The sequence below is a fragment of the Elephantulus edwardii genome, unplaced genomic scaffold (assembly GCF_000299155.1).
Source record: "Elephantulus edwardii isolate Elephantulus edwardi_28Jun2011 unplaced genomic scaffold, EleEdw1.0 scaffold00342, whole genome shotgun sequence".
NCBI classification, from domain to species: Eukaryota; Metazoa; Chordata; class Mammalia; order Macroscelidea; family Macroscelididae; genus Elephantulus; species Elephantulus edwardii.
Genome location: NW_006400092.1, coordinates 581,899 through 602,986, shown reverse-complemented (window position 1 = coordinate 602,986; position 21,088 = coordinate 581,899). Strand labels below are relative to the sequence as shown.

The window sequence follows — 21,088 nt, the reverse complement described above, 5'->3', positions numbered from 1 at the left end:
TATAAGTAGATAGATAGATAGATAGATAGATAGATAGATAGATAGATAGATAGATATAGAGAGAGCATATATACACTAGTGCTTTGGTGGCTTCGTGGGTAAGGAGTTGTATTGCCAATCTATGATGTTAAACATTTTTTATTCAAAATGGCTTTCATTGGCATTAACATTGACTTAGAAACATGTATGAATGGGATCATATATATAGGGCTCTTTGTCTATCCACAAGGGGATTGGCTAGTCTAGCCATCCTACTAGTTTTAAATCAAGTGGTTTCAGCAGTGGAAATTGGGGATCTCAACACCAACAAGGCTAGGGAAGCAGCATGCACCTTTTGGTGTCAGAGATATATGCACCAGCCAGATTAAGATCTACAGAAGAAAAACAACAGCTTCAACAAAGAACTAGAGAGCAACCTGAGACAGAGCTGACTTGGAACTGCTGCCACACAGAACTGGAGCCAGAGCCCTTCACCCAAGCTTGCTGGAAGACTGAGAGTAGATACCATAACTGGTAGGACTAAGGAAATTTTATAACACTGACTTTAGCCAAAAGGCTAAAGGTCAAAGGGCCTGCGATCCTGTTTGAAAAACTATCTAGACTGAGGGATTATATCCTTCCATGAACATGAATTATAGCTTGCTAACTCTCCTATTAAGCTCATGCGTATGGTTCTGAAAAGTCTGTATAGACATTACAATAGATTTTGGATCCAGTAAAGCAGTGATATTGATGTTGGAATTAGTAGAATCAGGTGAAAGAACATGGTGGACTATATCTGACTTAATAGAAATTAGTTTTGTAATGTTGATCTGCTTTCTATTAATTGCTTTTTGTGGAATTAGAAGTAAGACTCAGCCATTTCTGTGTTATCCTGACTCTTTTTATATAACCCAAAGGCAGGCAGTTCATTTCCTCAAGCTACTCCATTAAAGAAAGAGGAGCAATCTCCTCCCACATGATTATTATGAAAATAATAATCTCTGAAATGTTGGTGAGTTAACTGTGAGTTGGTTTCAAATTGATGGCAATGAACAACAATAGCTGTTGTTGTTGATTGTCTTTGAGTTGAGCTTGACTCATAGTGACCCTATGAACAAAAGGCCTGAAACCCCTCTACAACTATCAACGTTTATCAAAGTTCATAGAGTTTCTGGAGGCATGTTGTTTAGGAAGTGGATGCCATGCCTGCTTCCAAAGCTGTCATAGAATGCTATTGGTTGAGTCTCCTGAGACGCTTAGTGACCCTATGTACAGCAGGTCTGAACCCTTCCCTGTTCTGAGCCAGTTTTAGTAATTCTGACACACCATCTGTCACTGTATCAATCCATCTCATCCGGGGTCTTCCTCTCTTGCACTGTCCATCCACCCTTTGGAGCATGATATCTTTCTCCAAGGACTAATCTCTCCTGACCACATGCCCAAAGTAAATGAGGCAGAGCTTTAAAATCCTAGCCTACAAAGAGACTTTGTTTCACACTCTCCAAGACAGATCTATTTGTTTTCTAGGCAGTTCATGGTATGTTCCAGAACCACAATTCGAAGGCATTTATCCTTCTGTCATCCTTAGTCATTTCCAACTCTCTGAAGCATTACAAATAATCGTGAAGAACACGACCTAGATTAGGTGTACCTTTGCCTCTAGACATCATTGCTCTTCCACAATCTGGAGAGGTCCATGACAGCAGATTTTCCCAATGCAATTTGTCTTTTGATTTCCTGACTCAGGTAACACCTTTCTCCCAGAAGGGCATTGGCTACCTTAATCTCATCTTTTCCAGAAAGGATATTCTCAGTCTCAAATCTACTTTGACCCTCAGGCTAAACAAACACCACCACAGTATCAGACGTAGAAGAGACTTGTCAGGACTTGGAATTATCACATTGTGTCAGTGATGTAAACAGAGACAGTAAGACATAGAACTTAACAGAATTTTTGTGGCCAGAGTCTTCCCTCAGTATGGCCTCAATCAAAAATCTTTCTCTGAAGTTGGTACATTATATTTGGACTTACATATCCCTAAACAAGAGATGGAAAATGGGATGAGGGTGTAGCGGGGAAAGGGTGCAGACATTTTCAAAGTCTTTCATAATCTGTCTAAAACTAATTATACTCTTGCCCTTGAACCATATACTCTGCCTTTCGCAAATGGTTTTATATTTTTATTCATTTTTCATAGAGCTTCTAATTAGGTTATCACTTCTCTTTTAGGTCTTGGTATAAATACCATTCCCACAGGAAAACATACAGACCCTTGAGAAGTACAGTTTCTTCTCACAGATTCCACATTTCCTCTTTTTCCACTTACTGAACCTGTAACATATTACTGAGGTTACCTAATGCATCTCTGTTACGTTGAAAGCTCCAGGACACCAGGGATTAAGTAAGTCACTGGATTTCTAACACATGTCTCCGTAGATATTTATTAAGTGAAATAATAAGTGAATGACTAAAGAATTAAGACATTTAAGATGAACTTCCTTGGTTTTCAATGTATTTTACTCAGCAACTTTCACTTATTGCCATCAAGTCAATTCTGATCCATAGTGATTTTCCACTAGATTTCCAGGGCTGTGCATTTTAATGGAAAGAGACTGCCTATATTTCTCCCTCAAATCCTTTGGTGGAATTCAATCACCAGGGATGTGAAATCTTTGAGTTAACAGTGCAACATGCTAAGGACACCACCACTAGAACTCTTTTACCAGTAATGTTGTTGTTGTTGTTGTTTGATGCTACCAAGTTGAGTATGACTCATGACAACTCTATAAACAACGTATCTAAACCCTGTCCTATCCTGTGCCATCTTCATCATTTCTGACACACTTGAACCTATTTCTACAGTCACTGTATCAGTCTATCTCATTGAGACTCATCCATTCTTCTATTGTTCCTTTACCTTTCCAAACATGATGCTTCTTTCCAAGGAACAGTCTCTTGCAAGATGCCCAAAGTATATGTGATGAAGTTTTGTCATTTGCCTCTAAGGAACATTTTGACTGAACTTTTCCCAAACATATTTTCATTCTTTTGGCAGCCCAAGGGATGCTCAGTACTCGTCTCTAATGTCACAACTCAAAGGCATCAATACTTCTTCTGTCATCTTTACTCATTGTTCACCTCGCAGATTCAGGTAAGTTATTGAAAAGAAGACCATGGCTTTCATCAGGCCCACCTTAGTCTTCAAACATTATTGTTCCTCAACTATTTGGAGAGTGGTCTCTGATTGCAGAATTTCCTAATGCAAAGATTTCTCTTCATCTTCTGACTGCAGGTACCAAGGATGTTGATTGTGGATCCAAGTAAGATAAAATAGTTGAATATTTAAATCTTTTAGCCACCTCTCATGATGTTACTTAAGGATTGTCTTGATATTGGAATGTAATCCATATTGAAATTTGTTGTCTTTGATCTTCTGCAGCAAGTGTTTCAAATCTTCCTCATTTGCAGCAAGTAAGGTTGTGTTATCTGCAGGTTCTTGGCTCCTTATCTGATCCTGATACCACGTTACTCTTAATAAAGACCAGACTTCTGAATGAGATGTTTAGCATATAGACTGAGAAAGTATGAAGAAACAATACATCCTTGACATACTCCTTCCTTTATTTTAAACCAGGTAGTGTTCCCTTGCTCTGTTAGAACAACAGCTGCATGGTCTAGTTGTAAGTTTTGTATGAGAATAATTAAGTGTTCTGTCATTCTCATTCTTCTCAACATTAGACACAGTTTTTTATAATCTACATAGTCAAATGCCTTTGCATAATCAATAAACATAAATAGACATCCTTCTGGTATTCTGTGCTTTCAGCCAGGATCTATCTGACAATTAGCAATGATATCCTTGGTCCAATAGACTCTTCTAAAACCAGCTCACACTTCTGGTCATTCTCTTGTAATGTTCTATTCTAGTAATTTTTTTATATTTTCAATAATATTTTGTTTGCATGTGACATTAATGATATTGTTTAGTAATTTACACATGGTGCTGGATCAGCAATAATAGAAAGCTTGAATGCTTCCATTAAGCATTTAATATGGTTTAACTAAAGAGTAAAAATGAAAAAAAGTAAATAGCTTCAACTTTTGACTAAGCCTTTAACTAAGTTTGACCTTTAAACTTGTCTATCCTTATACAAAGCTGCGGGGTCTTTGCTTATGTAGAACTCTGATAGCAGCAAGCCAACTTTAATTATAAGGTTAATGACAATGAGAGACCAGAGGGAATTTAAAAATCTAATTGAAGCACTCTCAAATGCATTTAGAATATAGCTTTTGTTCATTTTGCTTCCTTGACAGAATGCCCATTTTGGTAATTGTCCTACTTATTAATCTAAGACTATGGCTCTGTTTTATAATCACAATCTTCCCAATATAAAATAGTGTTTAACATATTGATATAGTGCCAGTTGTCTGTCTAGTTAGACATCACAGTATATCTGCCTTGGAACTGTGTATTAGGGTATATTAAGGGTATATTGTTATGAGTTTTCAAGTTGATTCAAACTCATATCAAAATGAGTATAAAGACCATTATAATAATATAAACTTATTATCTTACATCAGATTCAATTACACAAAAGGTGAGTATTCCTATTTCACTACAGAGGACTGATCCCATATATAGTTTATATTGTATTCTACCAATTAAAGAAAACTTTTCTCTCGTATTTAAAACTAACTCTTGTTTTTCAAAAACAAAATTAATTTGAGCCTGACTTAAGTAGCTTCATTCAACTATAATATAGCTGATTATAGTAAAAAAAACAAGCATAATTTATAAATAAACTCCCACTTTCTATAGCTTTACCCAAATGAACCCAAATTTATTAATCCTTTTCCCTGTTCCCCCAGCCACAGATTACCTACATGCAAATCTAGATGTGTCACTAGGCATACTGTCAAATCCTGCTGCTTCAAGAAATACTGGCCTTGCCTCATAGTAATGAGGCCTTGTCTCTGTTACACATACTTCTGGTTTTCGGTAGTGAAGATTGGTAAGGGCTTTCAGACCCATATCCTTTAAAGAAAGAAACAAACAAACACAAAAAAAATAGTTGCATTTTTCTCTTCACATGAGAACTTAAAAGGTTTATCAGTTATATACAGTTCATAAATGCATACTATTTTCTCTGCTAGCAAGAGTTCTGATATCCTAGATGTTAAGTCACTTCTGTACTTAAATCTTTGCTCAGTGAAAGAAAATCAGAATTGTTAAAATGTATTATGTGCTAGCATTTTGCTGACTATCTACATAAGGCCTCAAATCTAAAGAAAAATAAAAATCTTTATTTACAACAGTAAAGACAGGCATTATCATTACCCTAATTAACATGAAATATACATATATATGCAAACACATTCAATAAATATTGGCTAACTGGAGAGCTGGGAATTGAACAATTGAATAGTCTGATTTCATGCTCTTATAAGCCTTTGCCATGAAACTATAAAGATCTTTTCACAGACAGCTCCACACGTGTGTACAAGTATATCTAGATAATATAGTATTATTATATGTCAGGATTCCTAGCGGCATAGTGTATAATATGTTAAGCTGCAATCAAAAGACTAGTGGACTGAATTCACCAGGTAATTTGTGGGAGAAAAATTATATTCTCCTCCCATAAAGTTTTACAGTAATAGAAATTCAACTGAGAGTCTGACTCAATATAAGTGGATTCTGTGTGATAAGAATATATGGAGCCAGAACTATATTTTCATCTCCTGATTTGACTGTTTCTGCATAAGTGGCCTAGTGGGTAAGAAGTTGCACTGTCTACCCAAAGGCAGTTCAAATCTACCAGGTCCTCTTTGGGAAAATGATGGGCATTCTACCCATGTAATTTACAACCTCAGAAAATCTTCTACAGGGTTGGCAGTTATTAGTTCTAACTTGAAGTCAATGAATGAGCACAAAAAAATGTATCACAATAAATGTGAGATCTTCTTATCATTTTGAATATCTTGTAATTTTAGCTATTTAATTTATTTACATCAGAAATAAATTCAGGGAAAAAGAATCTAATTTATACTATAATTTCTGAGTAAATTATTAGCAGGTTTTAGAACATAAACTTAAGCAAACAATGGAATTGACAAAACAGGCACTGTGTAACACTATTTTCTAGAATCTCAGGGAACTTACCCTAATAATATTAAAGATGTCTCCATCCCCATTATTGCTCACAGGCATATAATACAAACCATGGTAAAACATATTCTTTGGAGGAATGCAAGGGTTGAGCTTTTCATCGTCAAGGTTGAGACTATCATGGAAATAACCATATAGTTCTATATAAGGAAGCAGATTGTACACCTATGGGAAAAGAAATCATATGGTTTCCCAATTATGTTAAACACTTCTTTTATATTAAAACAGTAAATATTCTATCATAACCATATATTCTTATATTCTTGTTCTTTTCTCTATAAGCATAGACATAATATTGAATTAATATGATTTAAACTAATATTTGAGTCATTTCATCCTTCTAAAAGAGGAAGCCTTCCATATTGTTGAATTGAGTCAATGTCACGTTCATAAAGTTTTACAAATTTTGCACAGGGTTTCAGGAAGCTTGAAAAAAAAAAGACAGAAAAAGTAAAAAAAACCTAAAGATTATAATACATGATTATCAAATTGATGAAGTAAATTTCCAAATGGCATAGACCACAGACAATTGTGCTGTGACCCCAGCAATGGCTCTTCTGTGGTTCTTAGAAGCAATAGTTCTTCAGGAGTGGGAGGTGGGGGTGGTTTTCAGCTTTCAGTCATTAAATAATGAGAGAAAGAGAGATGTTTAAAACTAGGTTTGTTATTGAGTATTAATTTTGAATACATATGAGAATACCAGATTTGTCACTATGATCTTGTCTCTGTAACATCTATCTTCAGTAAAGACATTTAAAAGAACAAAACAACTATGAGATATCATCTCAACCCAGTCAGAATAGCAAAATTTAACAGAACAACAAGCAACAAATGCTGGTGAGGTTGTGGAGAAACTGGAACCCTTATTCACTGTTGGTGGGAGTATAAAATGGTGCAACCACTGTGGAAGGCGGTATGGCGCTTTCTCAAAAAGTTACAAATAGAGATACCATTGGACCCAGCAATTCCACTACTGGGAATACACCCCAAAGAGACCATAACTGACTTCCAAGCAGATATATGCACACCCATGTTTATTGTGGTTTTGTTCACAATAGCAAGGAGTTGGAAACAACCGAAGCGCCTATCAACAAACTGGATAGAGAAGCTGTGGTATAGTCACACAATGGAATACTATGCTGCATTGAAAAACAAGGAACTCATGCAATATTTTTCAAATTGGGTGACCCTGGAGGACATTATGCTGAGTGAAGTATCTCAGTCACAAAAGGACAAATACTGCATGGTGCCACTGTTGTAAAACATGACTGACCTCGGGGTTGGGGGAGACTGAGATGGATTGTATAATATATACTGCATTGAAACAGATGAGGGACAAGCCTATTTAAAAGGGATATGTGATTAGGTATTTTTGTCATGACAGGAGTCCAGAGCGAAGGTTGCATAGTGGAGTGGACCTGGAGGGAGAGATTGTAAAACAATGAAAGAATTTTTCTTTTACTTTTCCAAGAGGGTAGTGTACTAGGGAAGAGGGTTGGGAGGGGAGAAAAGTGTAACAATGAATGAATGGAAATCCAAAGTCTCTGTAAATTTTCATTGAAATTAATAACAAATTTTTGAAAAAAGGAAAAAAATAAAGAACTATACCAAAAAATAAAAAAATAACTAAATCTTTAGATCAAATGATTTAAATTTTTTCTTCTTTACTCCTCTGTAACACACATTATTCTAATAATTAGAAAAACATTTTTAATTATTAAGCCTAGGCTTAAATACAATAATACATTTTAATGTTTTTTTCTATATGTTTATATTAATAACAAAGGAAAGTAATCCAATAGTTAATAACTGAAGTAAGTTTTATGTGAAACTTTGGAATTGTTAGCTAGGAATATTTATAGAAATATAAGATCTATTAATAGATAAGAGAAATACGATGTCATGACTGTTAAAGCATTCAAATTTTAACCCAAATATTTGTATTTAGAACTCAATCAGCAGATTTTATACAGATTAAAGCCTTGGAAACCTATTTATCTCTCTCTCTTTGTCCCAACCCTTTCCTCCCTTCCTCTACCTCTCTCTCTCTCTCTCTCTCTCTCTCTCTCTCTCTCTCTGTCTCTTCTTCCTCCCTCCCTCCTGCTCTCTCTCTTTCTCTTTTATTTTCTTCTCATACTTGATATTTCAGTAGTTTTCCAAGGTTGTAAATCAGGGGAGAGGAAACTGTCTTTCTCTTTTGGAGCTGCTGCTAGATTCAAAATCCCTTTTGGCTAGCAACAGAGGAGGCCACCATATCTCCTTACTGAAAACCTTGTGAGGCAGTTTGCTCTGTTCTGCAGAGTCACTAAAAGAGCCTTGGTAGGAAATCTTCACACATTGTTGCTAATTTAAATCCACAAGTTTGTTCAAGAGAAACATGGGGATTTTCCTATTATAAAGATTTACAGACTCAAAAACCTGATGAAGGTTGCTATGAAAAGAAAATTGGCTCAACAGGAATGAGAGTTTTAATTGACTAATCAACAATGGATATAGAAGAAACTCTTCACACAAATTCAGGCATATTCTTTAAGGGGGGAGTATAAACTTTGTGGAGGAACAAAAAAATTCACACGTTTGTAAATTCATAATTTTTAAACATGTCCCATTTAAAACAAAAACAGTTGTAGAAGATTTGTAAGAATCCATCTAAAAATGAGGAAAAGAGATTTGAATGCTTACACTTTCAGCTGACAGCTCTTGTTCTGGTTTCAGTAGAAGCACACTTTTATCCACAGCCCGCAAAGCACAGAATGAATCAGAGGCTGCTTGAAGATGGAGATCAACACTGGAGCCAGGCAGCCCCTGCCCTTTAGAAAACTTAATGTCAACCTGAAGTGCAGGAGGAAAAAGAGTGGAGATAGAAGATACTTGGAAACTAGTAAGCCATTTCTGAATATATTGATGTAAATTTTTGTACATATATTTCTCCTACCAACTCTCCTCTCTAGTCCTTGCAGAAACAGCTTTTTCATAACCCATCTGTCAACTCAGAATTGACACTGCTGCCAAAGGCTACTTTGTTTGGTGATTCTTTCATTCCCTAACAGTTTACCTATACCAGCATTGATTGAGAGCTTACTATTTAAATGTTTATATTTTAATTATATTAGATAGAGACAATAGAAAACAAATTGTTCACCTGTCTCATTAATGATTAGGTCAGAAATAGAAGTATCACCTTGTTTTTAAAACACTTTTCCACCTGGAATTTGACACTGTCAGCCACAATTTCCCCACTGGGGTGAAGGGTGTAGACAAACATGATGGCCACAGGAGCCAGATCAGCACTGACTTCAATATGGAAAGAGAAGTTTCCATTCCAGGCTGTGTAAACAAAAAGTCATCAGTGATAGGATGTCAAAAATTTTCTGTGCACTGGGCATCTTTAGATAAGGGAAAATGAATTGTGGATCAAAAATAGGACATTGGGCAGTGTTTTAAAAGCAAATTAATTCTATAATGGGAACTATTTATACACATCAGGGAGCTTTGGTGATACTATGGTAAGGAATTATGCTGCCAACACAAAGGCACACAGTTCAAATCCTCCGGCTGCTCCATGGGAGAAATATGACCAACCAATCTCCTTTGGTAAGATTTACTGCCTCAGAAAACTCACTAGAGGATGAGCTATGGGTCAATTGTGACTCAAGGATAGACAGCAACATATATACAAATCGGGGAAGCTTTAATGGTATAGACCATAGGGAGTAGTTTTGCTACCCAAAACATGGTCCTTCTTATAGTTTCAGTCCACCAATGGCTTCTTGAGAGAAAGATACCCAACTTCCTCCCATGTGATTCATAGCCTCCCAAAATCCCGAGGAAGGGTCAATTATGAGTTAGTGCCAACTGGACAGCAATAAGCTTGAATTTTTTGTACAAATAAGGAAGATAGTATAACATTTAAACAATCACAATATTTATTTGTATTTGAGACATTGGTATTCTATACAGAACTTAATGACTTGGAAGAGGTGTACATCCCCTTAATGATTAGGAAGAGGTGTACATCCCCTTCATCAAAATATATAGTAATGTATCTGAGGCCCTGCTAACTACTGTCTTTCGTCCTCACAAGTCAAAATGGTAACTGATCTTTTGATGAATGTCTTGACTCTGTCACTTTATTATTCCCATAAAGAGAAAAAGTATGAAAAGAAAAGATATGAATGTACTGTACACACCATCATTTCTGATTTCTTTTTGTCCATTGTGAAGGATAGTTCCTTTTACCATGACCTGAGAAGAACAAAAAGAATATGTGATATTACTTCTAATGATAATTTTACTAAAATATGACTTATAATACTTACCCAGGAAGCAAGTCTTACTATTTCCAATTACAAATTAGAGCTGAAGAAGCTAAAACTCAGAGTTTGAACAATTTTCCCAAGATCAACTAGCTTGCAAGATGCTTGAGATAGGAAAGAACTATTATTTTCAAATCTGTGTCTAGTCATAGTTTTTGTCTATATATATGTCTCTAACATATATTTTGTTTATGCATACATATATATAAGGAGCAGCCTAGAAGCAAGAGGCCGTGTTGCAATTCCCAAAGACATGTGGTTTGAAGCCACCAGTTGCTCCACAGGAAAGTCTCCTCTCATGTAATTAACTGCCTTTGAAAACCTGCTGAAGGGTTGGCTATGTGTGATTCCGACTTGATTTTACCCAACAACAGAAACTGGTGACTTAGTGATAAGGAGTAGTGAGTGGTAAGGAGTTGTGCTGTCAAGTCAAAGGCACACACTTTTAATCTATCACTTCTTCCATGGGAAAAAGATGAACAATCTCCTCCCATGCAATTTACTGCGTCTGAAAACCTGCTGAAGGGTCAGCTATGAGTTGGTTCTAACTTGAAAATATACAACAACAACAACTTATTTGTAAATCAAAATTAGGTCCAAATTCATTCTCTGACATTCGTCTAATATTTTACTGCCATGAAGGTCTATAAATACTTGGTATGTGTTGTAAATGAATTCTGGAAAAGATCAGACTTTAATTAGTAAGTTTTCATCTTGGTGAAATGGAAATTGCCTTAGATCTTTACTGTGAATTTGTTTTTAATGGATCTAAGAAACTTCTTTAAGTTTAGAAGGTTGCTTTTCTTCAGATTAACATAGCATCACTGATGTGTCACTATTAACTGAACTGTGATAAACACATACATCCAGATTCCATGAAGTCACCTACAGAAACTCACCAAGTAATAGAAGTTTACATTTGAATGATCTGCATATGCTTCATTGTTTAGGGAATAATGCACAGTAACAATCTTCTGTTGATTACACTTAAGCTGCTTTGGCTCTGGAACAATCTTCAGGAAGCTATTGGTTCGAGAGTAAAAACGTGAGACTAACAAATGAGCATCTCCATAGTCAGGCGTCAACCAGCCAGAACCATAGCAGCTCCTCGGTCGAATATATGAAGCCTGATATAAAAAAAGGAAAGCAAAGGACCATAAAAATCATAAAGACTTTCTGAAAACAGTAATTATTTGTTTAAATAACAAGACAGTATTGTAATTATATATATAGCACAAAGCATTAGGCATTTTAAATATTTTGTATAATTTGGTATCATTAACTATATCCACCATAGTGTACCACCATTACCAGCATTCATTTCCAAAGATTTTCTTCATCACTTTAAACAAAACCCAGTAGCCCTTAAATAATGATTTCTCTTTTCTCCTTTTCCCTAGCCTCTGAAAACCAAGACACTTTTATCTCAATATATTTACCTACATTAGACATTTTATATAAGTGGGAACATGTATTTATCTTTTTATACTTATTTTTACCAACATAATACAATATTTATAATTATTTCAGAATGGAAGTTTTATTTCTTCAAGCAAGGGGAGAAGAATTTTGGAATTTTAGCCTGTGTTTGATGTTTCTTAAAATTAGGACAGTTTCTCTCTATATATCTATATCTATATCATCTATATATCTATATCTATATATATCTATATTTATATCGATAGATAGATACACACACACACACTCCATGACCATAATTAGATAAAAATTTACTAGACCTGTAATGAATTATTTCATTTTATATCCTAATTGAAGTCAGAAAATTGGATTTGAGCATCATTTCTTACAGCAACATTTGAACTGACAAATTAAAGACAAAATCCTGTTTAAGCAGGAGAAAAATGAAGTATCTTCCCTATGTTGTTGTTACTGAGTGCTACTGAGTTGGGATCAACTTATAGCTGATTCTCAAATGGGTTTTCAGAAGCAGTTACTTGGATCGGAGAAGACTGCCCGTCCATCTCTCACGGAGCAGCTGTCAGAGTTGAACCGTGTGCATTTATGATTGCATCACAGGTTCTTACCACTAGGCCACCAGAGCTCCCTATATATGCATAAAATTATCTAAGGGGAAAAAAAATGTCACAAGAGCTACTTAATTTCTCAGAAATGAGTATTAGTTGTTAGAGAACTCCAAATAATTTTAATTGAATGTTAGCTTCTCTTCTCACTCTCTTGACTAAGTAAGCTCATAAAATACTTAATGCACAAGCAACCTCTACAAAATGTTGTAGATTTTAAAACTCAGTTAAAATGCATTCTCATTTGAAGTTATTTCTTAAGACATTCCTCACATTACAAATTCCTAATGCTCAAATCTTCTAGAGGAGTCCCAGTTGTCTTCATCTGCTTTTTGATGACTTACTTTTAGGTTGAATTCTGGATCAAATATGTCTGAAGTGTCAATGGAAAACTGAGCTTCCCCATTCTCATCTGTGGTATAATTTCCTATAAATTTTTCATTAAGCTCCAATTGTAATAACTTGCTCACCATAGGTACATTGTTGGGACCAGAAAATTTAAGCTACATGAAAAAAAAAAAAAAAAGAAGTATTAAGATTGTTAAAATACAGTGCTTTAACATCCCTACATAGAAAAAACTTTTTTACAAATGTGATCCCTTATTTATAATTTTCTTAAATTCCATATTAATAGCATATGAAAACAGCTACTATTTTATCTATTACTTTCTCTCATCCATAGTCTCCTTCAAAATAATACTTAAAGTGTATTCTTTTTACATAGGATAATAGAGGGGAACAAAAGCATCTAGAAATGTTCAAAGAGCAATCTATGATTCCGGTAAACGAAATGGAAACATATACTTCTTCCATCAAACCTACAGTTCCAAAATAAGAAATTCCTCTTCTATAGAAAGGGTCTCCATTCTCAAAGCTCACACTCCCAAGCAATTGAGTGATAGAAACAGAGGTTTTTTCACTAATCTGCACACCTGTAAGAAATGGTAAAAACTGTCAGAGATGGGGGCAATCATACGGATCAAGTATTTAAAAATCCTCTCAAATAACATTGTCACATTCCAAAGGCCTCAGCAGAATTAAAGCAGAGGTTGGCACACTTTACTGGAAAGTACTTCATAGTTAATATTCTTGGTTTGGGGAGGGGTGGGGTCACACGATCTCTATTGCAACATCTCAATGTTGCTGTCTTATCTATAAAACCAAGTAAACAACTGGGTGTGACTATATTCCTGTGAAAGCTATTAGCATCTGCAGGTGGGAAGTCAGATTTGGAAGTTGCAGTGTGTGGACACTTGGAATTCCTAGCAGCTTTGAAGCTACTAACTGAAAAGCTGGTTTTTAGAACCTATCCAGAGGAAGGCCTAGATATCTACTGACAAATCGACTGTTGAAAAATCTATGGAGCACAGTTCTACTCTGACACATTTGGGGTCACCCTGAATTGGAGTGGATTTAACAGTAGCTCCCGTGGTATTTGGCCTATCAATTGCTGGGCAACAGTTCATCAGCTGATAAACATTAAGTTAAAAAGAGATGCTCCAGTACAGTTAATTTATTAGCTCAGCCTACTACTTCAGAGGGCAATTTCCCTGACTGACCCAAGTACAGAAACAGATATAAGCATGTAATACGTATATGATAAAAATTATTTTAAATATCATTCAAGACTAATCCTCAATTGATTATATTGGCAAATGAACTTCATTAGGCTGTTCTGAGCAGTAATTTGATCTGTCTTTGGTACTTTGTACTGACTCAACAAACTTCAGTAAGCTACTGTGTATCCCCAAATTGCCCATAAAATAATTTACCTGTTCCAATTTCTGTAACAACTGCCTTTATAGAAAATGACATGAAAAATCCAGATTGGTAGAGTTGGAGGACTTTTGTATTTACAAGTTGAGAAGCACACCCACTTTTCAACTGTAAGAGAAAAGTGGAGAAAAAAAAGGAGTCAAGGGTCTTAAAAAATAACAGAAACTTTAACACAGATACGTAATTTCCCCCCTCACTCCTCCCCACTGTCTGCTCAGTGACTACTCTCTTAGGAAGGAAGAGGATGGTGAAAAGGACTAATTTTTTTTTCTTGCCACTATTTAAAACAAGACAAGTGAGTTACATATTTTGAAATTTCATAGTTATTCCTTAGAAATAGCTGGAAACAGTGTGGATGACACTAAAGCAAAGGATTATAATAGAGCTGAATGATTTTAAAGGAGTGAAAAATTAAAATCACCTTGAAAGACTCAAAAGCCACATCAACACTGTAGAAAATTAAGTAAATTGTATGGAATACAAGTCCAAGAATTTCACCTCTCAATGAAAAATGAAGAGAAATGTAACAAGATTTAAAAGTATGGTAGATGAGAATAGTAAAAGACAAATGATCACAATGCCTACATAAAATTTTCATTTCTATGAAGGACGAAGGGACAGATGGAAAGGAAATAAAAGAACTAAACCCACTGCTGCTCAGTTGATTGTGATTCATGGGGGTCCAACATGAGTTTCCAAGGCTGTAAATCCCTATAGGAAGAGATCTTTCTCTCAAGATGAAACAGAAGTACTATTGAAACATATATATATATATTTGACATTTATATATATATTTGAAATTTATATATATATTTGAAATTTATATATATATTTGAAATTTATATATATATTTGAAATTTATATATATATAAAACACTGATATTTCATATAAATTGTGCAGTTTAAATAATAAAACTAAAATCTGTAATCTTTCATTAGTAGCACCAATAATTAGGGAAATACAAATTCAGTTATTTTTTAAAATTGAAAAAATATGATTAATTATGAGCTTAAGATGTTAGTATATATTCATTAATTCTATTCTTAACACTACTATATGAGCCAGGCAGAGTAATTATGCTTATTATATGGGTGAATAAACAGCAGCACATGTAGAAGATGTAACTTGCCCAAACTGATTTAACTAAAAGGTGCTCGAGTTGAGTAGATGTTCTGACTCCAGAGTTTATACTACGTATAATGTAACCAAATTATAACCAAATAATAGAAGTGATGAGAGGAATTTTAATTACTTAAATAATAATTTTCAATAATCCTTAAATCCAAAAGAAAAAATCAGTAATTATCTAAATAGTTGCATAAAGGCAAACATGTCTTGTACCAAAATAAAATCTATGGTGTGAAACTGTTTTTAAAGGAAAACTTAAAATATGTTAGTTATAAGAAGTAGCTAGCACACTAAAAACATCAATTTAAAAACACGGAAATTTGGAGTAGGAATTAATATAAGCGTAAATTATGTAGAAACTCGAAAAGTATTAGAAGTAAAATATAACCCTAAAGTAGAACAAAGACTCATGAAATGATACATCTTTTATGAACATGATTTAGAATAAATAAGGAGAGCAAATGTGCTCAAGATTAGGTGTTAGCACACGTAATTTTCTGTTTTTATTTTGTTATGTTATTTTGTGCCATCAAGTTAGAACTGATTCATACCCGACCCTGTAAAGGCTTTTCAGAAGTTGTAAAATCCTCTAACAGGAGATTGTCACAGAGCAGCTGGTGGATTTTAAAGGCATGCCTTTGTGTTTTTAGGGCAACCCTTATCCACTACGCCATCAGAGCTCCCTGTCTATGAGTTTTGAGTCTTTATTTTAAAACATAATAAATGCAAATGGTTTCGAGAAATCACTATCCATAATAATCATCATAGGGTATAGTCTGTAGAGAGTCATATTGCTAACCCACATAGTTTGAATTCACCAGCAGCTTTGGGGCAGGAAGAGGGACAATTACCTTCTGTTCCATTTATAGCCTCCTAAACACCCACTGGAGCATTAGCAGAGAGTCAGTTCTGACTTGATGGAAATTATATGAGTTAGAATAATCAATATATGCCTACATGCCACCCGCACAGCAGAGAGACAAGTAAAACATTTCTCTAAGGCTAGCTGTTTAGCTTGCTAGTCAGAACTGACTTCTAGCTGACCAACCATCCAGCTGCTTTTCAGAGGCTATAGAAATCAAATAGAAGGAGATCGTCTTTCTTCCTCAGTGTAGCAGGTGAATTTCTAAGGCTAGAAATTCACAAATAGGGATTTTAATATATATAAAAAAAGCACTAACAAGCATAAACTATTTTTTAAAAGATAAATAATAACAATAACCAATCAAACAAATAAACCAAAAAACCCAGGTTCTGATTCATGGGGATTCCATATGTGTTAGACTGGAAATATACTCCACACGGTTTTAAATACCTGATTTTTCCAGGCCTTTCTTATGGGGTACTTCTCTGTGGACTTAAACAGCCCAGATTTCTTCTGATTAATCTCCCAGCATGTTAATAATTTACAACACTCACAGACTCTGATACAGGGCAATATTCTTTAAATAAGACAATTTCAACTGGAAGAGGAAAAACTCTACACTAGAAAGCTGGCAAGTATTAGCAGTTATCAAAGGCCTTACAGGAGAGACTCACATTGATTGGCCAAGCATGAATGAGTTGGCTTGAATTTAAAGACTCAATCATAATAAACAAAACATGATGGATTCAGGTGTTTACAAGAGCAGAATGGTTGAATAATTAAACATCTTCCCACTAAAAACAAAACCCAACCGGTTTTCGTTTTTAGATGAGGTATACTACTAGTCAGGAGGAGGATTTGAGGAATTATAGAGAGAATTCATTTTACAGTGAAATAATACTTTAGAAAAAGATATGCAAAGATTGGGAAAACATCATATTAATCAAACTGAACTTTTCAAAAAAGGTGTGGAAAAACAAAAGATGGCACTTAACAGCAGCAACAATACTGCAGTTTACAAAAGAACAAATCTAATTTGGTAACAAAATATACAACAAAGTCATGCTCAAACTCACTGTTATTATGAGTTGGAATTGATTCACACCTGACCCTCTAGTGAGTTTTCAGAGTCTGTAAATTACAAGGAGAGTGTCTATCTTTCTCTCATAGAGCAGCTGGTGGACTCAAACCACATGCCTTTGGGATGGCAATTCTTACCACTAAGCCACCAGAGTTCTCTAATTAGGTAAAATTACTAGTAAACTTAAAATGCATTTCTAGCCAACTAGAAAAATCCTTTAGATTCCTACATATATATTAAAAATATTGGAAGGAGCTCTGATGGCCTACTGTTAAAATGCTGTGTTGCAACCTAAAGGCACATGGTTTAAAATTCACCATCTGCTCTGCAGGAGAAAGACAGGTGATCTACTACTCTGATCTGCTGCCTCTGAAAACGTTCTGGAGGGTAAGCTATGACGTAGTTACTATTCTACAACACTAAACAACAACAAAGAAATTTCTGGCAGTAATTTTTAAAGTGGAGGATTATCAATGGAGAATATAAAGACCACCCCCAGATTTTGCACAAGATCTGGTCCCCACTTTAAGAATTTGCTAGTGTTGCCTGCAGGGTTTGCCAGGTTCAGTCATGGCTAAGAGAATGTCCCAAAAACACATGAAAATTTTCAAAAAGTTAAAGTGAACAAAAAGAATAGAAAAATTTATCTGACAAAGTCATGCTAGATACATTATTTCCCTCTTCTGTAAAAAGGACAGAATAGATGTGGCATAGCAATCAGATTTGAAGTACATCTGAAGCAGGACTATCCCACCCAAAATTGATGGCATCTCACTCAAATAACTGCCCTGTCTGGCCAGTGTGCCATGCTTCTACGCTCCCCCCAGTGCTCCAATCTCATTTATCAAGTTTCTGGAAACAATTACTATCCTTTCCTGAGTCCCCCGTTGCAGGGCTTAGGTTGAAATTTTTTTAAAATTTATTATTAATTTCAATGAAAATTTACAGAGGCTTTGGATTTCCATTCATTCATTGTTGCACTTTTCTCCCCTCCCAAACCTCTTCCCTAGTACACTAACCTCTTGGAAAAGTAAAAGAAAAATTCTTTCATTGTTTTACAATCCCTCCCTCCAGGTCCACTCCACTATGCAGCCTTTGCTCTGGACTCCTCTCGTGTCAAAAATACCTAATCACATATCCCTTCTAAACAGTTTCCCCCCTCATCTGTATCAATGCAGTATACATTATAGAACCCATCTTTTTTCAGTCTCCCCCAAACTCCGAGGTCAGTCTTGTTTTATAACAGTGGCACCATGCAGTATTTATCCTTTTGTGACTGAGATACTTTACTCAGCATAATGTCCTCCAGGGTCACCCATTTTGAAAAATATTGCATGAGTTCTTTGTTTTTCAATGCAGCATAGTATTCCATTGTGTGAATATACCACAGCTTCTCTATCCATTCACTTGTTGATAGGCACTTAGGTTGTTTCCAACTCCTTGCTATTGTGAACAAAGCCGCAATAAACATGGGTGTGCATATATCTGCTTGGATGTCAGGTATGGTCTCTTTGGGGTGTATTCCCAGTAGTGGAATTGCTGGGTCTCTATTTGCAGAAAGTGCCATACCGCCTTCCACAGTGGTTGCACCAAGGTTGAAATTTTTTCTAATTTAAAAGACACTTAAGAAGTATCCATAAGTCAGGTGTCTAGCTTTCTGGTATTGCTGAGAGGTATTTGGACTTTTAAATACTTTTTTTGACATGGTAATATTCTTAAAGCTAACATTATGTATCATTATCTCTCTCTAGTCTTTCTATACACCTACCTGTATCTTTTCTGTAGCTTAAGAAATCCACTCTAAGTACTCGTTCTCTAACAAATAAAATCTCTCATATGAAGATAGGGACTGGAACAGCACATCAACAGTCTTCTAGATTACTTGGGCTAATATTGTGTTATTGATGTAAAGACTGTTCATTCTACTACTTTGGCATATAAATTAAATAATAATCTTAAAATATAAACTGTGTGGTATATACAAAGTTTATGTTTGAATATCAGAAGAAGAACAGAGTTGTTCATTACTTGAGAGCGGCAGTATAGTAAGTACTAGGATGCTACAGGGATCCCTAGGTTGGGCAATGGATCGATCAGTACTCAGCTACAGGTGAAAGATCATATTAAACCCACCCAGAAACATCTTAGAAAAGATCTGTTTCTGAAAAATAAGCCACTATGGAAGGCAGTATGGCTCTTTCTCAAAAAATTGGATATAGAAATACCATTTGACCCAGCAGTTCCACTACTGGAAATATACCCTAAAGAAAGCAGAACTGTTACCCAAGCAGATATATGCTCACCCATGTTTACTGCTGCTTTGTTCACAATAGCAAAGAGTTGGAAACAACCCAAGTGCCCATCAACAAATGAATGGATAGAAAAACTGTGGTATATTCACACAATGGAATACTATGCTGCATTGAAAAACAAGGAACTCATGCAATATTTTTCAAAATGGGTGACCCTGGAGGACATTATGCTAAGTGAAACATCTCAGTCACAAAAGGACAAATACTGCGTAGTGCCACTGTTGTAAAACAGAACTGATATGGGAGTTGGGGGAAACCTAAGAAAAGAGGGGATAAATAATGTATACTGCATTGAAACAGATTAGGGAGAGAACAGTTTAAAAGGAATATATGATTAGGTATTATTTTCATGACAACAGTCCAGAATAAGAGCTGCATAGTAAATTGGACTGGCAGGGCCAGGATTGTATAACAATGAAAGAATTTTTTTTTCTTTTCAAAGAGAAAAGAGAACTAGGGGGGAGGGGTGGGCAGAAAGTAAAATGTGCAGCAGTCTATGAACGGAAATCCAAAGGCTCTGTAAACTTTGATTAAAATTTCAATTAAAAAAAAGTCACAGCCTTGAAAAACCTATGGAGCAGTTTTACTCTGCATATTTAGAACACCATAAATAAAGACTTCTTGTCAACTAAGATAAGGAAGATAGAGAAAACAAAGAGTGGTTTCCAACAGCAACTGCACATAAAAGTAACAAAAGTAGATGTTGTGAACTGTAAATGCTTGCAAATTAGCTGCTCTCACAATTACTCAATAAGTAAGGTGAACACTGGCTTCCTTGTGCTTATTATTCTTTTTGTCCACACCAGAACTCACAGAGACCCTAAACAATGTCACTTATTTTTCACTAAGCTAAAGATTCTGCTTCTAGCTATGACTGTCATCTGTCTCTTCTTCTAATATAATAGCATCTTCCCACAGAATCAAAGCTTCTTTTCAAATTTTCAGACTCAAGGGCACCTAACAACAAAACTAGTAGCAAAGTACCCACTCAGCAAGCAAGTAAACTTAGAATTACTCCATTACTTACTAATTTGCAGCAAATAGTTTCACATGTTCACTACAGGTGGCTGAATCAGCTCTAAAGCACAATTAAGGCTGTGCTTAACTTACTGATTGGATAATCCTCCTCCTGTAGCATCAGGGATTCCTTTCATTTCAAAATGATTAATGAGTTTCCAAAGCAATTACAAAAAGCCACCTAGTGAGTCTGCTATAAAACGAGGAAGTCAATAAGAGCTTTTGAATTCTAAAAATCTAATGACAATAGTCAGTGGACAAATTATGTGACCTAGAGAGAAGATGTGAGAGAAAGATGAGCAGTCTCTTCCCATGAGATTTACTGCCCCTAAGAACCCACTGGATGGTCAGCTGTGAGTTGGCTGCCATCCCATGGTGCATAACAGAGAGAAAATGAC

At 35.4% G+C, this 21,088-nt stretch overlaps 1 protein-coding gene across 1 annotated transcript in view; it reads right to left on the bottom strand.

The window, feature by feature from the left end:
• Positions 1 to 21,088, bottom strand: part of LOC102852896 (ovostatin homolog 2-like) — a 75,453-nt gene that overhangs the window by 40,016 nt on the left and 14,349 nt on the right. The window contains 9 exon segments of the mRNA XM_006901756.1: positions 4,857 to 5,018; positions 6,147 to 6,317; positions 8,835 to 8,984; positions 9,334 to 9,479; positions 11,018 to 11,040; positions 11,327 to 11,595; positions 12,855 to 13,013; positions 13,333 to 13,442; positions 14,283 to 14,394. Of these exon segments, the coding sequence (XP_006901818.1) occupies positions 4,857 to 5,018; positions 6,147 to 6,317; positions 8,835 to 8,984; positions 9,334 to 9,479; positions 11,018 to 11,040; positions 11,327 to 11,595; positions 12,855 to 13,013; positions 13,333 to 13,442; positions 14,283 to 14,394 (1,302 nt within the window).